We start from the raw sequence: 15,083 nt of genomic DNA on the forward strand, positions 1-15,083 counted from the left end.
TAATCTGAAAGTGGTCTCTCAAGAACTTCAAAGCCGATATCTGATCATTATCATCTCCAGTAATGATGAGATCATCCACATACACGACTAGCATTATAGTCTTTCCCTTCAAGTGCTGAGTGATCATTGGAACTCCTGGTCATATCGAAATGACTGAGAGCTTGAGATAGATGACCAAACCAAGCCTGAGGAGATTGCTTAAGACCATACAAGAATTTTCGCAAGCGACATACTTTGGATACCTCCTCCTGAACAATAAATCCAAGTGGCTGAGTCATATATACCTCCTCCTCAAGGATGTCATTGAGTTGGTATAGTGGTCAGTGACGAGTGGCAGCCATAACCATGCAGATGCAAACAAATGCCATCTTGGTAACAGGAGAGAAGGAGAGGTCTCATCATAATCAATACCATAGTACTGACTACTGAGAGTAACATTTTGCAATCAATCGAGCTTTAAATCAGTGAAGTGACCCATCAAAATGAACCTTAACCGTAAATACCCACTTACAACCAACTGCTTATTTACTAAGAGAGAGAGGACAGAGATCCCAAGTCTTTATGCTTGGATATGAGAATGACTTGCTCATACTGCTCGGTGGTGAATTCTCGGATGTCTCAACATCTGAGAAGCTTACCCCATTTGCAGTATCACTTGAGCTGTGTAGGGGCAGTGATTGAATGTATGATGAACCGATTTTGCCCTTTCCCTACATAAGTAGCATGTGTTGAGTAGTCGCGCTGGTCTAGTTGTGGATCCAGTTATTGGGAGTGAAAGCTAATATTGACATAACATGTTACCTAGGTGTAGGGGTGAGTAAATCGCTCATAACTCGTGAGCCGCTCATAACTCGCTCATTAACAGCTCGCCTAAACTCGCTCATTTATCCGCTCATTAACAACTCGCTCATTAACAACTCGCTCATTTACTTAATGAGCGAGCATGAGCATGACCCAACTCGCTCATAACTCGCTCATTAAGAATTTGTCACATTTAATCCCTGCCACATTTAATCATGTGTAATTCTGTGTAACATTTAATATACTAATAATATTCATGAATCATGGTTTCATATTTATTTTTTTTGTAAATCGCAGAAGTGCAAAACCAAAACCTATCTAAAGCCCAAAACCTGTCTAAAGCCCAAAACCCAAAATCTAACAGACGAACCAAAACCTCTGCCTAATAGACGAACCAAAAAACAGATGACCCAAAATTTCTCCGCCAAACCCCAAAGCCTAACCTCCGCCAGTCCGCCTCTGCGCCTCTCTAGCCAAACCCAAAACCTAACCTCCGCTTCTGCGCCTCTCTATCTATCCAGTGCGCCTCCGCCTCTCTAGCCATCCAGCGCGCCGCCTCTTCGCCTCTCTAGCCATCCTCTCTGAAAAGCGTGTGAGCAACTGTTATCTCTCTCCTTTCAAATCTGACCTTGAGGTGTATTTGGAAGAACCTGAATATTCGGTAGAAGAGGAGGTTGAATTTGATGTTTTGAAGTGGTGGAATCAAAATTCCAGCAAGTATCCTATTTTAAGCAAGTTAGCACGTGATGTGCTTTGCATACCAGCCAACACAGTGGCTTCGGAGTCGGCCTTTAGTGCCGGGGGTAGTATATTAGACGACTATCGAAGCTCTCTTTCGAAAGATATGGTGGAGATTCTAGTTTGTAGAAGTGATTGGATAAAAGCTACCTCCAAAACTGCAATAAAAACTTTAGAGGTAAGACTTAAATTTCAGTTTTCTATTATTTTTATGTTTTAGAATCTATATTCTTCTTGATACTTAGTTCACAGGTTTAATTCTAATACTTGTTGACTAACTGCAACTGTTGACTAGTACTGTTCACAGGTTTAATTCGATACAAACTGCAATATTGTTGACTAATACTTGTTTTATTTTTTTGTAGCAATCTGCAATAGAGGAAGAGAACTTGGAATTTGAAATCCCAACTAGCAATGATAGATGAAGGTTTAATTCTAAACTAGCAATTTGAAATCCCAACTGCTTGTTGCTTGTTTAAGATGAATTTTCATTATTGTTTTCATCATACAAATTTGCAGGTATGTGACAAGGAAATATCTCTGTGTATGTCACAAGTAGGACCGTCAAAATCGACAAGACGATAGCTGTTGGATTTTTTTAGTTTCTGTTGGATACTTGAATTATTCTATTTTTGTAATATGATTATATTTTTGTTGAATTTTTATTATATTTTATTTAAATGAATTATGACAATTTATTATGATGATTTTTAACAAATTTTGTTATGCGTCGGTACACTATATAATTTTGTTATAAGTCACAAGTCATAACTCGTGAGCCGCTCATAACTCGCTCATTAAAAACTCGCTCATTAACAACTCGCTCATTAACAACTCGCTCATTAACAACTCGCTCATTAACAACTCGCTCATTTACTTAATGAGCGAGCACGAGCATACCCTAACTCGCTCATGCTCGCTCATTAATCACCCCTACCTAGGTGTACTAGTGAACTAAATAAACTACAAACCGCCAAAACATGTTACTGCTGCTGCTTCTTCAAAGTCTTTATTTCAGGTAGGCCAGAAATGAAATATAGCTGAAATCAGTAACACAGGAACTTCTCAGGAGGTCACCCATTCTAGTACTACTACTATCCAATTTGCCAATTTGTGAGGATTTCATTTCCAAAAAGAGTGTTTTTTTTACCGCTTAAGACTTGAATTTTCTTTAATTGTTTCTTTCATTTTTTTTTTATAATTGATAAAGGATATCTAATTCATAACAACTTTAAATGATAGCCTTTCCGTAGAAAATAAGTTATGACATAATGACAAACACCTTCAAAATCTAATCAACATTTAATAGAACATGGTACTCTGAGACCAGCTTTTCTTACTGATTGAAGATCAAATTCATTTACAAACTAAAAAATTTAAGTACAAAAATGCTCTGATAGAACAACATAATCTCGTATATCACTGCCCTCTCTACCAAGGAAACTAGACAAAACTTGAAGATATACAGCAACACAGCTAAACGTAATCAACAAATAAACCATGCATTAGGAGGTATAACGTACATTATGCCGCTTAAATTCTTGTGCCGCAAAAATGCACATATCTCGTCACTCTATATCATATGACATTGCCGTAGAGGGTCATGATATTATTGGATCGGGCTGGTACTTAAATTCAGGTATGCTGTCCATCCTGTATCAGAAAACTTTGTTACTGAGAAAAAAATTGTTCATGCTGTCCCATCTGGTAACAGGTCTAGTTCTGGTTGGCACGCCCCAACATAGCATGACCAAAGTACATCTTAATATATATTTTAATCCATAAAAAAAAAACCCTTAGAAATTATAAATAAAGCAATGTTCTAAAACATCCCCCCCCCCCCCCCCCCCCCCCCCCCCCCCCCCCCACCACACACACAGAACTACCCCTCTTGAGGCAAAGTAAGAAAAAGCACTAATACTAATATACCTTTCAAGAAAGGACCAGGACAAAATTATCTCTCGAGTAAAGCTACTGTGAGCTTAAGTTCACCAAGATGATTTGGGAGCATAACCCCAAAATCCATTATATCAACTTTCAACGATGAATCCAAATCATTCAAACCAATCTATTTCAGGAGTGATTTATTTACATAAAAAAAATTGTTAATTGAATAGAAATTTATTTACAGCGATAATTTTTTAATCGCTTGTCTTTATACTAAATGAACTTAAAATTTACAAATTTAACACGTAAATGCATCACTCATCAAAGAGATTGGTAGTTTAACAATTTGGATTTGCCACTTGTAGCAGATATTATCAACTTTGAGCTTATCCTCACAAACCACCTTGGTGAGCTTAAGCTCGTAATAGTTTTGCTCTCGATCCTCATGTATAATCTTGTTGGTACAATATATTTTGACATGGACATTTTAGGACAGGTAAAAATGAAATTATAGAAACTTAAAATAAAGTAGAAGGATGAGCTGAAGCATACCTTTGTCTGACTTTGAGCATACCAGTTCCAAGTAGCATAGGTATGCCCATAATGATACATTCACTAACTCCCTCAATCTGATCCTCTCTCCCGCTGTATGATGCATTGAAAAGATGCTCTGCTGTTTTCTCAAATGAAGCCAGCATCAGTACACTATCCTTCATCTTTGTAATGCCAAACCTTGTGATCCCAAGAATTTCACCCTATATGAAAAGTAACAGGCTAATGAAAAAAGTATGAAAAGGAAAATTATTTTAGGGCAGTACCTAAAAAATTTAGCCTGGTATGTTTCCAGAGTGCAGATAAACAGAAAATAACTACAAGATAAACATCAACAAACCAACCAAAAAAAAAAAATTGGTTTATCACGAAGCCTTTACTAATTCTTTAAGATCCCAAGGTATTGAAAAATTATATGAAAAATAGTAAATCAATGTCCTCACGAGCTTAAACACCAACAGAAATATATTATAATCTAACTAAACTCATATCAATCATTGTGCTACTGATTGTTCCCCTCCCATAAAATTTTGAGCGGTTCAGCTTAGGGAATGAAATGATAAAATCAATTGAAATACTCACTTTATAAGTCATAAGATCAGCAAGGAGCATCATGTGACGAATATCAATGCTCATCCCGTGGCTGTTCATGGTGTACAGTATCTCATTAATGATACACTGCCTTGCAGCCTCAATGCCGAGAGTGCGCTGCACCTCCATCACATGGTTACTTTTTGTTTTGCACCCATCGATCCCTGGAGTTCCCATCACAGCCAAAAGGTTTGTGCTGCAAAATGTTTATAAGCCCCACTTGGTTATTTTTATGATACCAAACACCACAGCCCAGTATCAAGTAAGCTCTACAATCTCGATTTAATTTAAGGAAAAAAAACTAACCATAAAATAATTAAATATTAAAAACTGAGTAAAAATTTCAGGGGCGGAAGAATGTAGAGGGGAAAGGGGCCTAAGCCCCCCCCCCCCCCCCGTCAAATAAACTGAAATTTTTCATTTTGGCCCTTCGATTTTTATTTTATTTTTACAAAAAGACTATTAGCCCTCTAAAATAAAATTACATTTTCAAAGTCCAAACAGTCGATCCAAACCGTTCAACATTCAATCTGTATTAAAATGTGCTTGAAGACCAAATTTTACATTTTTTGGAACTTTTTTTACTATTTATTAAGCCAGTTTTCAATGATCCAGAAATTTTTCACTGTTCATTAAAATCAGCGATTTAAAACTGGCTTAATAAATAGTAAAAAAATTCGAAAAAATGTAGAATTTTGTGTCCAAGCACATTTTAATATAGAGATCACATCTAACGGTTTGGATAGACCGTTTGGACTTTGAAAATAGAAAAACCAATTGGTTGAACCACAGCTCCGGAACAAACGTTTTGATATTAGCCAACCTCTCTCTCTCTATATATATATATATAATCATTGTTGGCTGGCTGGCCAATAATGACACCTATAAGAAGAAAAAACATACACAGTAAGAGAGAGAGAGAACTAACCCTTCAACCAAGAGCTTGTAAACTCCCTTCTCTTCGCTGATAACTACACGCTCAGCTGTAGGGATACCCTTTTGTGACCAAGCATTTAGCAATGCAAGTTAATAATTAAAATAAAAATAAATAAAAACGTATAAGAGGTCAAAATATCTAAGTATAACTTACCTTAACTATGACCTTAGGAAGCATGCATTTTATAGTATGCAGCTCATACTGAAGCTTGCTCCTGTCCACCTCTGGTGCATATATTTTAAGCTTGTCATTTCGTATCACTCTGACATGCTGGAGTAGTACATAAAATGTAAGATAATCTGTAAAAACTATCACAAATGACATACTTAAATATGAATTTCCATTGTTTTTCCATACTGTATCTTCCACCAAGGTATCCTCAACATACAGTTCTAACCATAAGAAGACGAATAGAAGGCATCATCGACCAAAAAATTAACAAATAAAGTAATTGTGGTAAAAGTTCATCACCTCAGCTTTCAACTTGATTTTTGGATGCTTCAAAATTGACTGTTGCACTGCGTCGGCAGAGATTTTCATATGCAAACTGTCAATCCTTTCCATATCAAGCAGCACCGAAACATATGGTTGACCTGATTTCACTACAACCCTTATACGATTTGCAACCTCGCCTAAAACAGTTTTCTCAATAGAGCTTTTGACTATGCGAGCCAACAACAAGTCTTGATCAGAGAGAAGCATTGCTTCGATGATAGGGGTACTTATATTTTTTGCCGCATTTATGATCTCCTTGATTCGAGGTACACCAAGAGTAACATTCATGCTAGCAACTCCAGCAAAGTGGAAGGTTTTCAAGGTCATTTGTGTTCCAGGCTCTCCAATACTTTGGGCCCCGATTGCCCCAACTGCAGCCCCGCCCTCAACCTTTTTAAGTTGGTAACGTGATATGCATGTTTCCAAGAAAACCTGCATGACAAAGCAAGTTATGTGAGAATAAACTTAATTACTGTGATCAAGTGGTTAAATATGATTTTTTTTAAGTGAATCCATCTGGGTTATTCAATGTGCACTTTACTTCATGTATGAATTAAGTATCATTCGGTGTATTTACATTGGTGAAAGGTCTTCAAGTAGCTATTGGTGAAAGGTCTTCATGTATGTGAGAGCCATTGTGTATGAGTATAAGAGATGGAAAAAAGAATGATGGGCACAAGTTCTAACCAATTATTTACAGATGGAAAAAAGAATGATGGGCACAAGTTCATCATATTCAAGTTCTAACCAATTATAAACTAGATTAAGGGCCTTGTGATTGAGGATTTGGAAACCTTAAAAAAAAGGGTAAAAAGGGAACATGTGAACAGGCAATAAATTAAAATGATGATCTAAATGGCAATATTATGATCTCATTTAACATTCAGACAATAGAGGAACAATCATTACATTAACATCTTTTCAATAACTTCCAGTAACCAAAAATACCAAACCTTAGCAACCTTTGTCCTTTTCAAGGTTTACTAGTCATTTCACATTACCACAATCATTAAGTGGTTCAATTTGGTAAGATTAAATTAAGGATACAATATAACCAAACCTGAAGTTGCTTGGTTGATATCCCAGAAATATTAGCAGCAACTCTCTCCTCTGGACAGGAGGCTTTATTCTCTAGACACTCCTCATCTAGGTTAAGGGACCTTCTTGTACTTTTCCACAAGGTGACACGCTTATTCACAAAATCTCGTAATAATTTCACAAAGCCACCAGAGCAACCACATTCAGGAGACGTATCAAGCCTTGATAGCCTCTCTTCAGTAATTTTCAGGATTTCTGAAGGAGATAAAACACCTTGATCTTGATGAGGACAGGTGGCCTAACAAAAAAAAATATAAATGTTTATTTTATATATCCATATAGTTTGTCACTTCATGAGTAATATCCATTATGCTTCTGTAAAACATAAAAATCATCCAAATCTCCTCCACTTCGAGAATCTTTTATTTTCAGATAGTCCAGATTAGCATTATGTACATTTGAGATAGTATTTTGTTTAAAGAATTAAAAAGAGTGTTAAATACGAATCAACATCAACAATGTATTAAATATGACATCCATATAGATATGATGCTTGTCTCAAGAAGGTGACAGATAATTACCATGACTTTCATAAACAACTGATCTAAATTTAATGGCACACCATCCTTCCCTTCCATCTTCGCTGGGTCCATGCCATCATCTCCATAGATAAATTGAACTATTCCACCACTTGCATTTCGAACTGTCTGGTCATAGTACACTGCAAGATCCTCCAACCCTTTCATCAATCTACGGGACATATATCCAGTTTCTGCAGTTTTAACCTATATAATAAAAAATTCAGGTAATTATTATACAAGTGCAAACTCGGTATACAAATTTACTTGTATATAGCAAGATAAAATAATGGATTAAAAATTAAAAAATTTGTACCGCAGTATCAATGAGACCTTCACGTCCACCCATTGTATGGAAGAAGAACTCTGTTGGGGTCAACCCAGTATAGAATGAGTTTGCAACAAAACCTTTTGCCTACATGACAAACATCTAATGATCATATTGCATTCTATTCTTAATCTTGCAAGACAGTAAAGTATACAGATATTTCTTTCTACTCACAGCGGGTGTTTTTGAATTGACAGGAAAGTGAGGAAGTGTTCTGTCTATGAATCCATTAGGAGCACGCTTGCCACCAACTGATTGCTGGCCCACACATGCAACCATCTGACTAATATTAATAGGAGAACCCTTTGATCCACACTGAGACATGATTAATGGACTGTTTCTCCAATGCAGCTCCGCCATACACACCTAATCAGAAAAATTAAATTGGCACAGGCTGTTTGAGAAGTAAACAAATAGAAGTGCACCAGACATCAAGATAATACAAAACAATAGAGTTTAAGATAGGGGTTTTTTTTATTTCTTACATCTCCAGCACCTTCTCTAATCTTATTTAGCACATTAGTTATTTGTACTTCAAGTGTATCAGCAGCATCAGAGCCGGGTTGCAAAGCAAGTTCGCCTTTAGAATAGGAGGTGATAAGTTCGTCACATGTCCTGTACCCTTCATTAATTTTACTACTCTTCTGTTCATTCAAACTCTCCCCCGGCTGGACATCATCAATCCCAATCGAAAAACCATGATTTCCTATCCATCTTGCACTGCACAATTATTAGAGATCTATAATCAACAAAGATGCTCTATTTCATAAGATGAAATCTTCAAAATTACATGGTTTGAATGGGTAATAAGTACCTGAATTTGGCCAAACGGTTCATACAACTGGCAGCTGCATGTGCATTGTAATCTCTCAAAAGAACCGAGTAAAGACCAGACTTGTTTCCATTTCCTGAAAAGAGGCTAATCAATTATACTATAGCTTCAATTTTAAAATTTCGTTGCAACCAAAGTTAAGCCATCACCTAAATTAAGGAAATTACAATGAAGAAATAGTTCACCTAAAGTGGCCTTCCCAAGCTGACCACTAATTAGTTCACTGTTGCGGAAGTACACCCAACCATCAGCTGGACACATCGTCTCATTTTTTTTATAGATTTTCTCCTTAACAGTGAGGTTCAGAAAAACCCTTGTTTGTGCATTGGGCCGCACAAGCACACTAAAAACTTGTTTACCGGTCCACAGCTCGATTGGCTGCATTAGTAAATAGTAACAACAGGTAAATCCATGGTTGAAAAAAGCAAAACTGATTAGTCTAGATCAAAAGTAATTGGATGAACAATAATCCTTGCTTCAAATACTAAGCATGTATGAAGAGACAAGTTCATACTTTAATTAAAGCTGGCGTTGGCAAGTCAATAGCTTCCATAGCATCACCAAGGTAAGAGCACAAAAGAGAGAAAGTCGGTCGGTCATAAAATGTGTCTTTTCTTGTTATCAAAAACGATGTGGTCAAAAAATCTTGAGTAGATGCCACCAAAATATCACCATTTTTTGGTGTACACAAATTATTTTGCACCTGAGAAGGTTACACACAAAAATTGTATTAACAAAGGAGACCACATTAGATTTTTGATAGATATAAAAATCAAGTTTCTGGTATTCCAGAGGTAAACGGCAACTATACCCCCATGAGCATGAGTGCCTCAGTCCGGGCTTCTTCAGTTTGAGGCACATGCATATTCATCTCATCTCCATCAAAATCAGCATTGTAAGGATTGCACACCGACTCGTTAAACCTGAGTGTTCGCCATGGCCTGATCCTAGCCTAAATTGAAGAAAAGTGTTGTCATAAGTTGCCACCATACCAAAAGTTTCTACTTGATGTAAGTGTTATTCAGGTATATATATTTTCTCTTCATTATATTAGCGTCATGTCAGTAGAAGCTAAACCTATAATTGACTTTCACATTCAGAAAAAAGACAATATAGGTCAGAGAAGTGACATACTCTATGAGACATAATAGACATCCTATGCAGACTTGGTTGCCTATTAAAAAGGACAATATCTCCATCTTCCAAGTGCCTCTCTACTACGTATCCTGGTCTCAGATCACTAGCAGCAATTTTTCTATCCACATATTTCAAGTGCCTGCATCAACAAATAGTCCGTATAAATTAAATGAAGATAATAGCATGTACCGAAAATCCTCTTGTAAAGTTTTTTCTTCTCTAAGCTGAATAAATAAAAAATGAGTAACAGCTTACAGCTTTGTGCCATCAGGTAGAGTAATAAAGTTTGCACCAGGATGCTTTGTGGGTCCATTGCGCACACGTTCTCGCAGCTTCTCTATGTTGTGGTTGGAAACTCTTTCTGGGTAAGTTAACACTTTTGCCATTAAAACAGGAATAGCAACCTGGACCATTAACAACCAATTATTTACTTATAATACGGTGAGAACAAAAAGATAATATAGTATCTGCACTTACAATTTTTAGATCTAATTCCCAGCTAGAATGACATAGAAGGCAATACAGGTTAGACACAGATCAAATTGCTCATTATTGCACTTGAATCAATTTGAATACCTTGTCTCTTTTTAATTTCTGCTTTACCAGTATGTAGTGGTAAAAAGAGGACAGCACAGCTTGATCTGAATTTAATTCACTAAAATTGCAGTAGGCCAGGAGTAGTGCTTTAATTTAACTTCAATCGTGTTGTTTGGCTCCTATTCTTGCTTAATTGCTCTATTGATGTTTTGTGCAAGACAATTTGAGAACTCAATTAATGTCATAAAATTGTGGCATACTCAAGAAATTCCAAAAAAAAAAAAACAGCCAAAGAAGTCCCAGGAAAAAAAAAAAAAAAAAACCAAAACTAACATCATACTCCAACAATACCAATATTTTAGAGATACAATACAACCCTGCAGCAAATAAGAGTGCTACCAACCTCGGTTATTTTCAAATTTGGGTCTGGTGAAATTACAGTACGACCAGTGTACTCAACACGCTTTCCTGATAAGTTTCCACGAAACCGTCCTTGCTTTCCTTTGAGCCTCTGAACGAGCCCACGATTTGTCGATTCAGGTACAGAAGGAGACTCGCTGTTAATGTACTCCACTACTTTAATTTGAAGGTGTGCCCATAGTGTATCCTTAAAAAAAGGTAAACAGAAGAAATGAGAAGCAAAGTGTTTATAATTTCTAGAGAAAAGCTAGTATTATGGTCTTACAATGCACTTGTAAGGGGGGTCACCAGCTTCAAGATGCTCCCTCAGCTTCGAGTTTGTATTTATTATCTCTCTCAAGATACCAGTGATACTATCTTCATTACTGCCATGAAACAAACAAATCCAAGTTATGGATACTTTGAGAAAGAAAAATTCAACAATATATGCACAATACATTACAATCTGTAAAACCAAAAAAGGTGCTCAGGGTAAAGTTTCTAGAATCTGTGAAACACAAAAGTATACCTGGAATTTGAGAAACTAACAAGGCTGGAAGGTCGGATTGTTACAGGTGGTACAGCTAGTGTTGTCACCATTAGGTTCTCAGGCCTGCTATAAAGATTAAGCAATTCACAATCCTACAGACATAAAGAAAGAAGAGAATGAGCAAAATATAACTATTCCGTATGTTCGGTTGCATTTCTCTTCCTTTATTGCGCTTTTCAGTGTATCTTGCAAGCACTTCAAAAGAAAGGCGGAATTTCAGGAGTGCCCCTGCAAAACCTTGGCATATGGATGGAACAATCCTGCAGGGCATCTATACAAAATTCTTGGTTTCTTTAAAATTGATACATCATATTCGTAATTTTGCAGGGACGTATGCAGTATGCTATATCTGGAGGTTCGCAAATATTGCAAATTCTGCTCAAAATGTTAATTATGAGTTCCTTCATCAAATCGTTCATTCAAATCACAAGGTGCTACCTCGTCAGGCATTCTTTTAAACAGCAGGAGGATCTTCAGGGGGTCTATAGCTGGAAGAGGAGTGCAAGAGAACCTGTCTCTCTTGTGAGACAAGGCTTTTCGAACCTCATCTACATTTGTATCAAGCCCCTTCGAAAAATCATGAATTATGCTAAGAGGCGCTTTCTTCTTTACAGTGCCTGCATGCACCATTGCAATGAGAGAGTGTGAAAAGACAAAATAATGGCCATATATCTGCTTTCTAATTCCTCAAGGACAAAAAATTTAGAACGACAATAAAAAATAAAACCATTAGATGCATTTTTCAACATGAATGTAAAATTCGGTGCCATGTCAGCTTCAACTTGATGGGCATCAAGAGGCTTGTAAATTATCAACTGATGTGACTATTCCTAAACGTTCTCACTTTTCATGCTTAAAATGCCTATCAGCATGAGGCCAAAATGCAATAAAGGGTGGAGACATGGAAAGTAGAGGCATTTCACTACTACTCATCAAGATAATAAGTTAATCATACAAAGGGGACGGAGGAAGCAACAAATACAATTCAGTATTGTCGCATTGAAGTCTGGTTCATATCCGTACAAAAAATAGGGACATATGATATGATCCTGAGGAACTTTTCTAACTGATAACTGTCACATGACCATTAGTTCTTAATAATGCAATAAATCCCTCTTAAAATCCAATCCAAAAGGAGGTAAGAGAACCAAAACATGTACACAGTACCATTTATATAACCACACCAGGGGCAACAAGCAACTTTGCATTTGTCTCTTATTATCTTCACAAGATTTTTTTTATATGTCGCGTCAGCTCTTGGACTCCTCATTTTTCTCAGAAACTCCCTTCTAATTTTATCAGTAAGAAGGATCCTACTGCAGTTCTGTTAATAAATTGAAAAAAAAAAAAAAAATTACCATCAAGTGTCACAATACAGAGAAGGAAATAGCGAGTGGCTGTTGCCTTAAGTACCTTGCATATGCACTTCAGAATGTCCAAGTCGTTAGCGAAGAAACCGATATTGTAAACAGGAAGGGCAAGTTTTACATAGCCAAAGTGCCCTGGGCAGTCGGTAAATCCCCCATGACAAGTTGTGCAATGTCCTGCTTTATTTGCCGCTCCCTAATTTATAAACAGCAACAACCAAGCCTTTAGTCCCAAACAAGTTGAGGTAGGCTAGAAATGAAACCCAATCGGAGTCACAAAACCAAGGTAGAGCTCCCTAATTTATAAACGTTATAAAAAAACTGAAAACTGGGACATGAAAAGTCAGAAAGTAAAAATTATTGATTTAAAAGTACAAGTAATTATATACCATTCTTTGATCGAGCAGGCCGTTTTCAACCGGTTTCATAGTGACATCATAAATATTGCTTTTCCATACTTGCACCTCAGCTGATTTTTGAATCTCCTCTCCAGATAGTGTACTAAACAAAATGCTCTTTCTACAAGATAAATTAGATATATGTTACAGTACAGTTCTAATTAGGCCTGGTGTTAATTGTTGAAAGCCTGAAATAGTGATTTAGTAAAGTCTGCACTAAAATTTCTAACTGACGTATACAAGGGTATTTCTTCATAAGCATGACCACATGAGGGGTAAAGATTTTAACAGAGCAGTTTTGGATTCATGCAGCGTACGGACTATAGAATCAAAAAGCGCTGCATATGGTTCGTGCGCTGAATGAAAGCCAAAACTGCTCTGTTAAAATCTTTACCCTGCATGAGTGTCATCAGTGGCGGAGCCACATTGAACCAAGGGTAGGCAATTGCCTACCTTGCCTACCCCTAAATTTTGAAAATCAGGTTGTTGCGTACTCCTGGAGAAAATTGGTTAATTCATGGCAATCCGTAGCCTGCTAGTCATATACGCTCCTTCGTGTCATTCAACCCTATTTACCAAGTCCCAAATGAAACAGTAGATAGTAAAAAAAAACCAGATCATCTTCAATTCGAAGATTGAGATTCATGTGATTCAATATTTTCCTCAATTCCTAAACCGATGTTAATAGACAGTAAGTAGTACAGAAGGAATGGGTAAGAAAAATACATGCGTCGTGAACCGGCTTCCTCGGCATAGGGTTCCTTCGTGCACCGGAGTTTCTCTTCTAACCGCGCCATGGCGGTTCAGAGAGGGAGGCGCCCGCCAACTGAAGAAAAGCAGCGAGAATTTGGAGGGAGACAGGGTTCTGTTCGAAGATTTAGACTGGGAAGCTTTTATTTTGACGGCGCTAGCTATAGAGAAATCATATATGTTACTTTCTTCTCTTTGTCTCAAATTAGCTTGTGGTCTAGTGGTCTTCTGTAGGTTACTTGGTCATTGCGCAATCTAGGGTTCGAGCCACGCTAGTTTCTAATTTTTTTCCCTTTTCTACAGGAGGCGATTAGGCGAATGACCGACTTGAGCCGAATTTTTTATTAATAGAAATAAAATAAATTAAATATTTAAAAACAACAATGATTTTGAATTTTCTCGGAAACTAGGTAGACCGGGTTGTGATAACCCGTCCCACCGGACGGGATTATATAACCCGTCCCTTAATATCTGATTACGCCGATCTTCGTTAGCGAAATTTAAAAAAAAAAGCCGGACGGGTTAAGATATCCCGTCCCGACCCAAAAAAAAAAAAAAAAATACTGGCCGGGTTAAGAGGGCCCGTACCGACCCAAAAAAAAAAAAAAAAAGCTCGGACGGGTTAAAAGGACCCGTCCCACAGCTGTTTTACCTCCCCCTTCCGCTGTCTCTCGTGTCTCCCTCCACTCCGCACGCTGAAGCAGAAGAAAACGATAGGGAAGGCGATAGCGATCCGAATCTCCAGGACGGACTGAGGCAACCCGTCCGGCTGGGTTAATTTCGCCCTCTGCCAGAACCGCTGCCTTCAGCCCAGAACCGCTGCCTTCAGCCTTCAGGTTTTTTTTTTTTTAATATAATTAAAATCAATTAGTATAAAAGTATGTTAATTTATAGTAATTTCTAATTTGATTTGTTATCAAATTATTGATTATAGTGAATTTTATTAATTGCATTTTAAAATATTTGATTAGAAGTGTTCAAATGGTTCGGTTTTAAACTAAACCGAATTTGTTCGGTTATTTAGGTTTATTGGATCGGTTCGGTTATTTCAGTTGATTGGATCAATTCGGTTGATTTTTGAAAATCGAATTATAACTTCATTTTGGTTCGATTTGGGAAAAATTTAAAACCAAAATAACTGAACCAACCAAACTTGCATATAATATGA

At 37.1% G+C, this 15,083-nt stretch overlaps 1 protein-coding gene across 1 annotated transcript; it reads right to left on the reverse strand.

The window, feature by feature from the left end:
- Positions 1-3,022: 3,022 nt before the first annotated feature.
- NRPC1 (nuclear RNA polymerase C1) lies at positions 3,023-14,047 on the reverse strand. The gene is made up of 25 exons (XM_078323797.1): positions 13,892-14,047; positions 13,157-13,286; positions 12,814-12,963; positions 12,568-12,724; positions 11,839-12,017; positions 11,380-11,492; positions 11,137-11,236; positions 10,855-11,058; positions 10,170-10,318; positions 9,912-10,053; positions 9,589-9,729; positions 9,292-9,480; positions 8,963-9,155; positions 8,760-8,853; positions 8,431-8,665; positions 8,120-8,311; positions 7,934-8,032; positions 7,621-7,824; positions 7,062-7,337; positions 5,978-6,433; positions 5,660-5,776; positions 5,498-5,565; positions 4,561-4,765; positions 3,979-4,181; positions 3,023-3,192 (listed from the first exon to the last, which is right to left on the reverse strand). Exons 1-25 carry the CDS (start codon positions 13,960-13,962, stop codon positions 3,141-3,143), a joined length of 4,119 nt encoding a protein of 1,372 aa, XP_078179923.1. The 5' UTR covers positions 13,963-14,047; the 3' UTR covers positions 3,023-3,140.
- Between the last annotated feature and the right edge of the window lie 1,036 nt (positions 14,048-15,083).

This window comes from Carex rostrata, chromosome 2 (assembly GCF_964058835.1).
Source record: "Carex rostrata chromosome 2, lpCarRost1.2, whole genome shotgun sequence".
NCBI classification, from domain to species: domain Eukaryota; kingdom Viridiplantae; phylum Streptophyta; class Magnoliopsida; order Poales; family Cyperaceae; genus Carex; species Carex rostrata.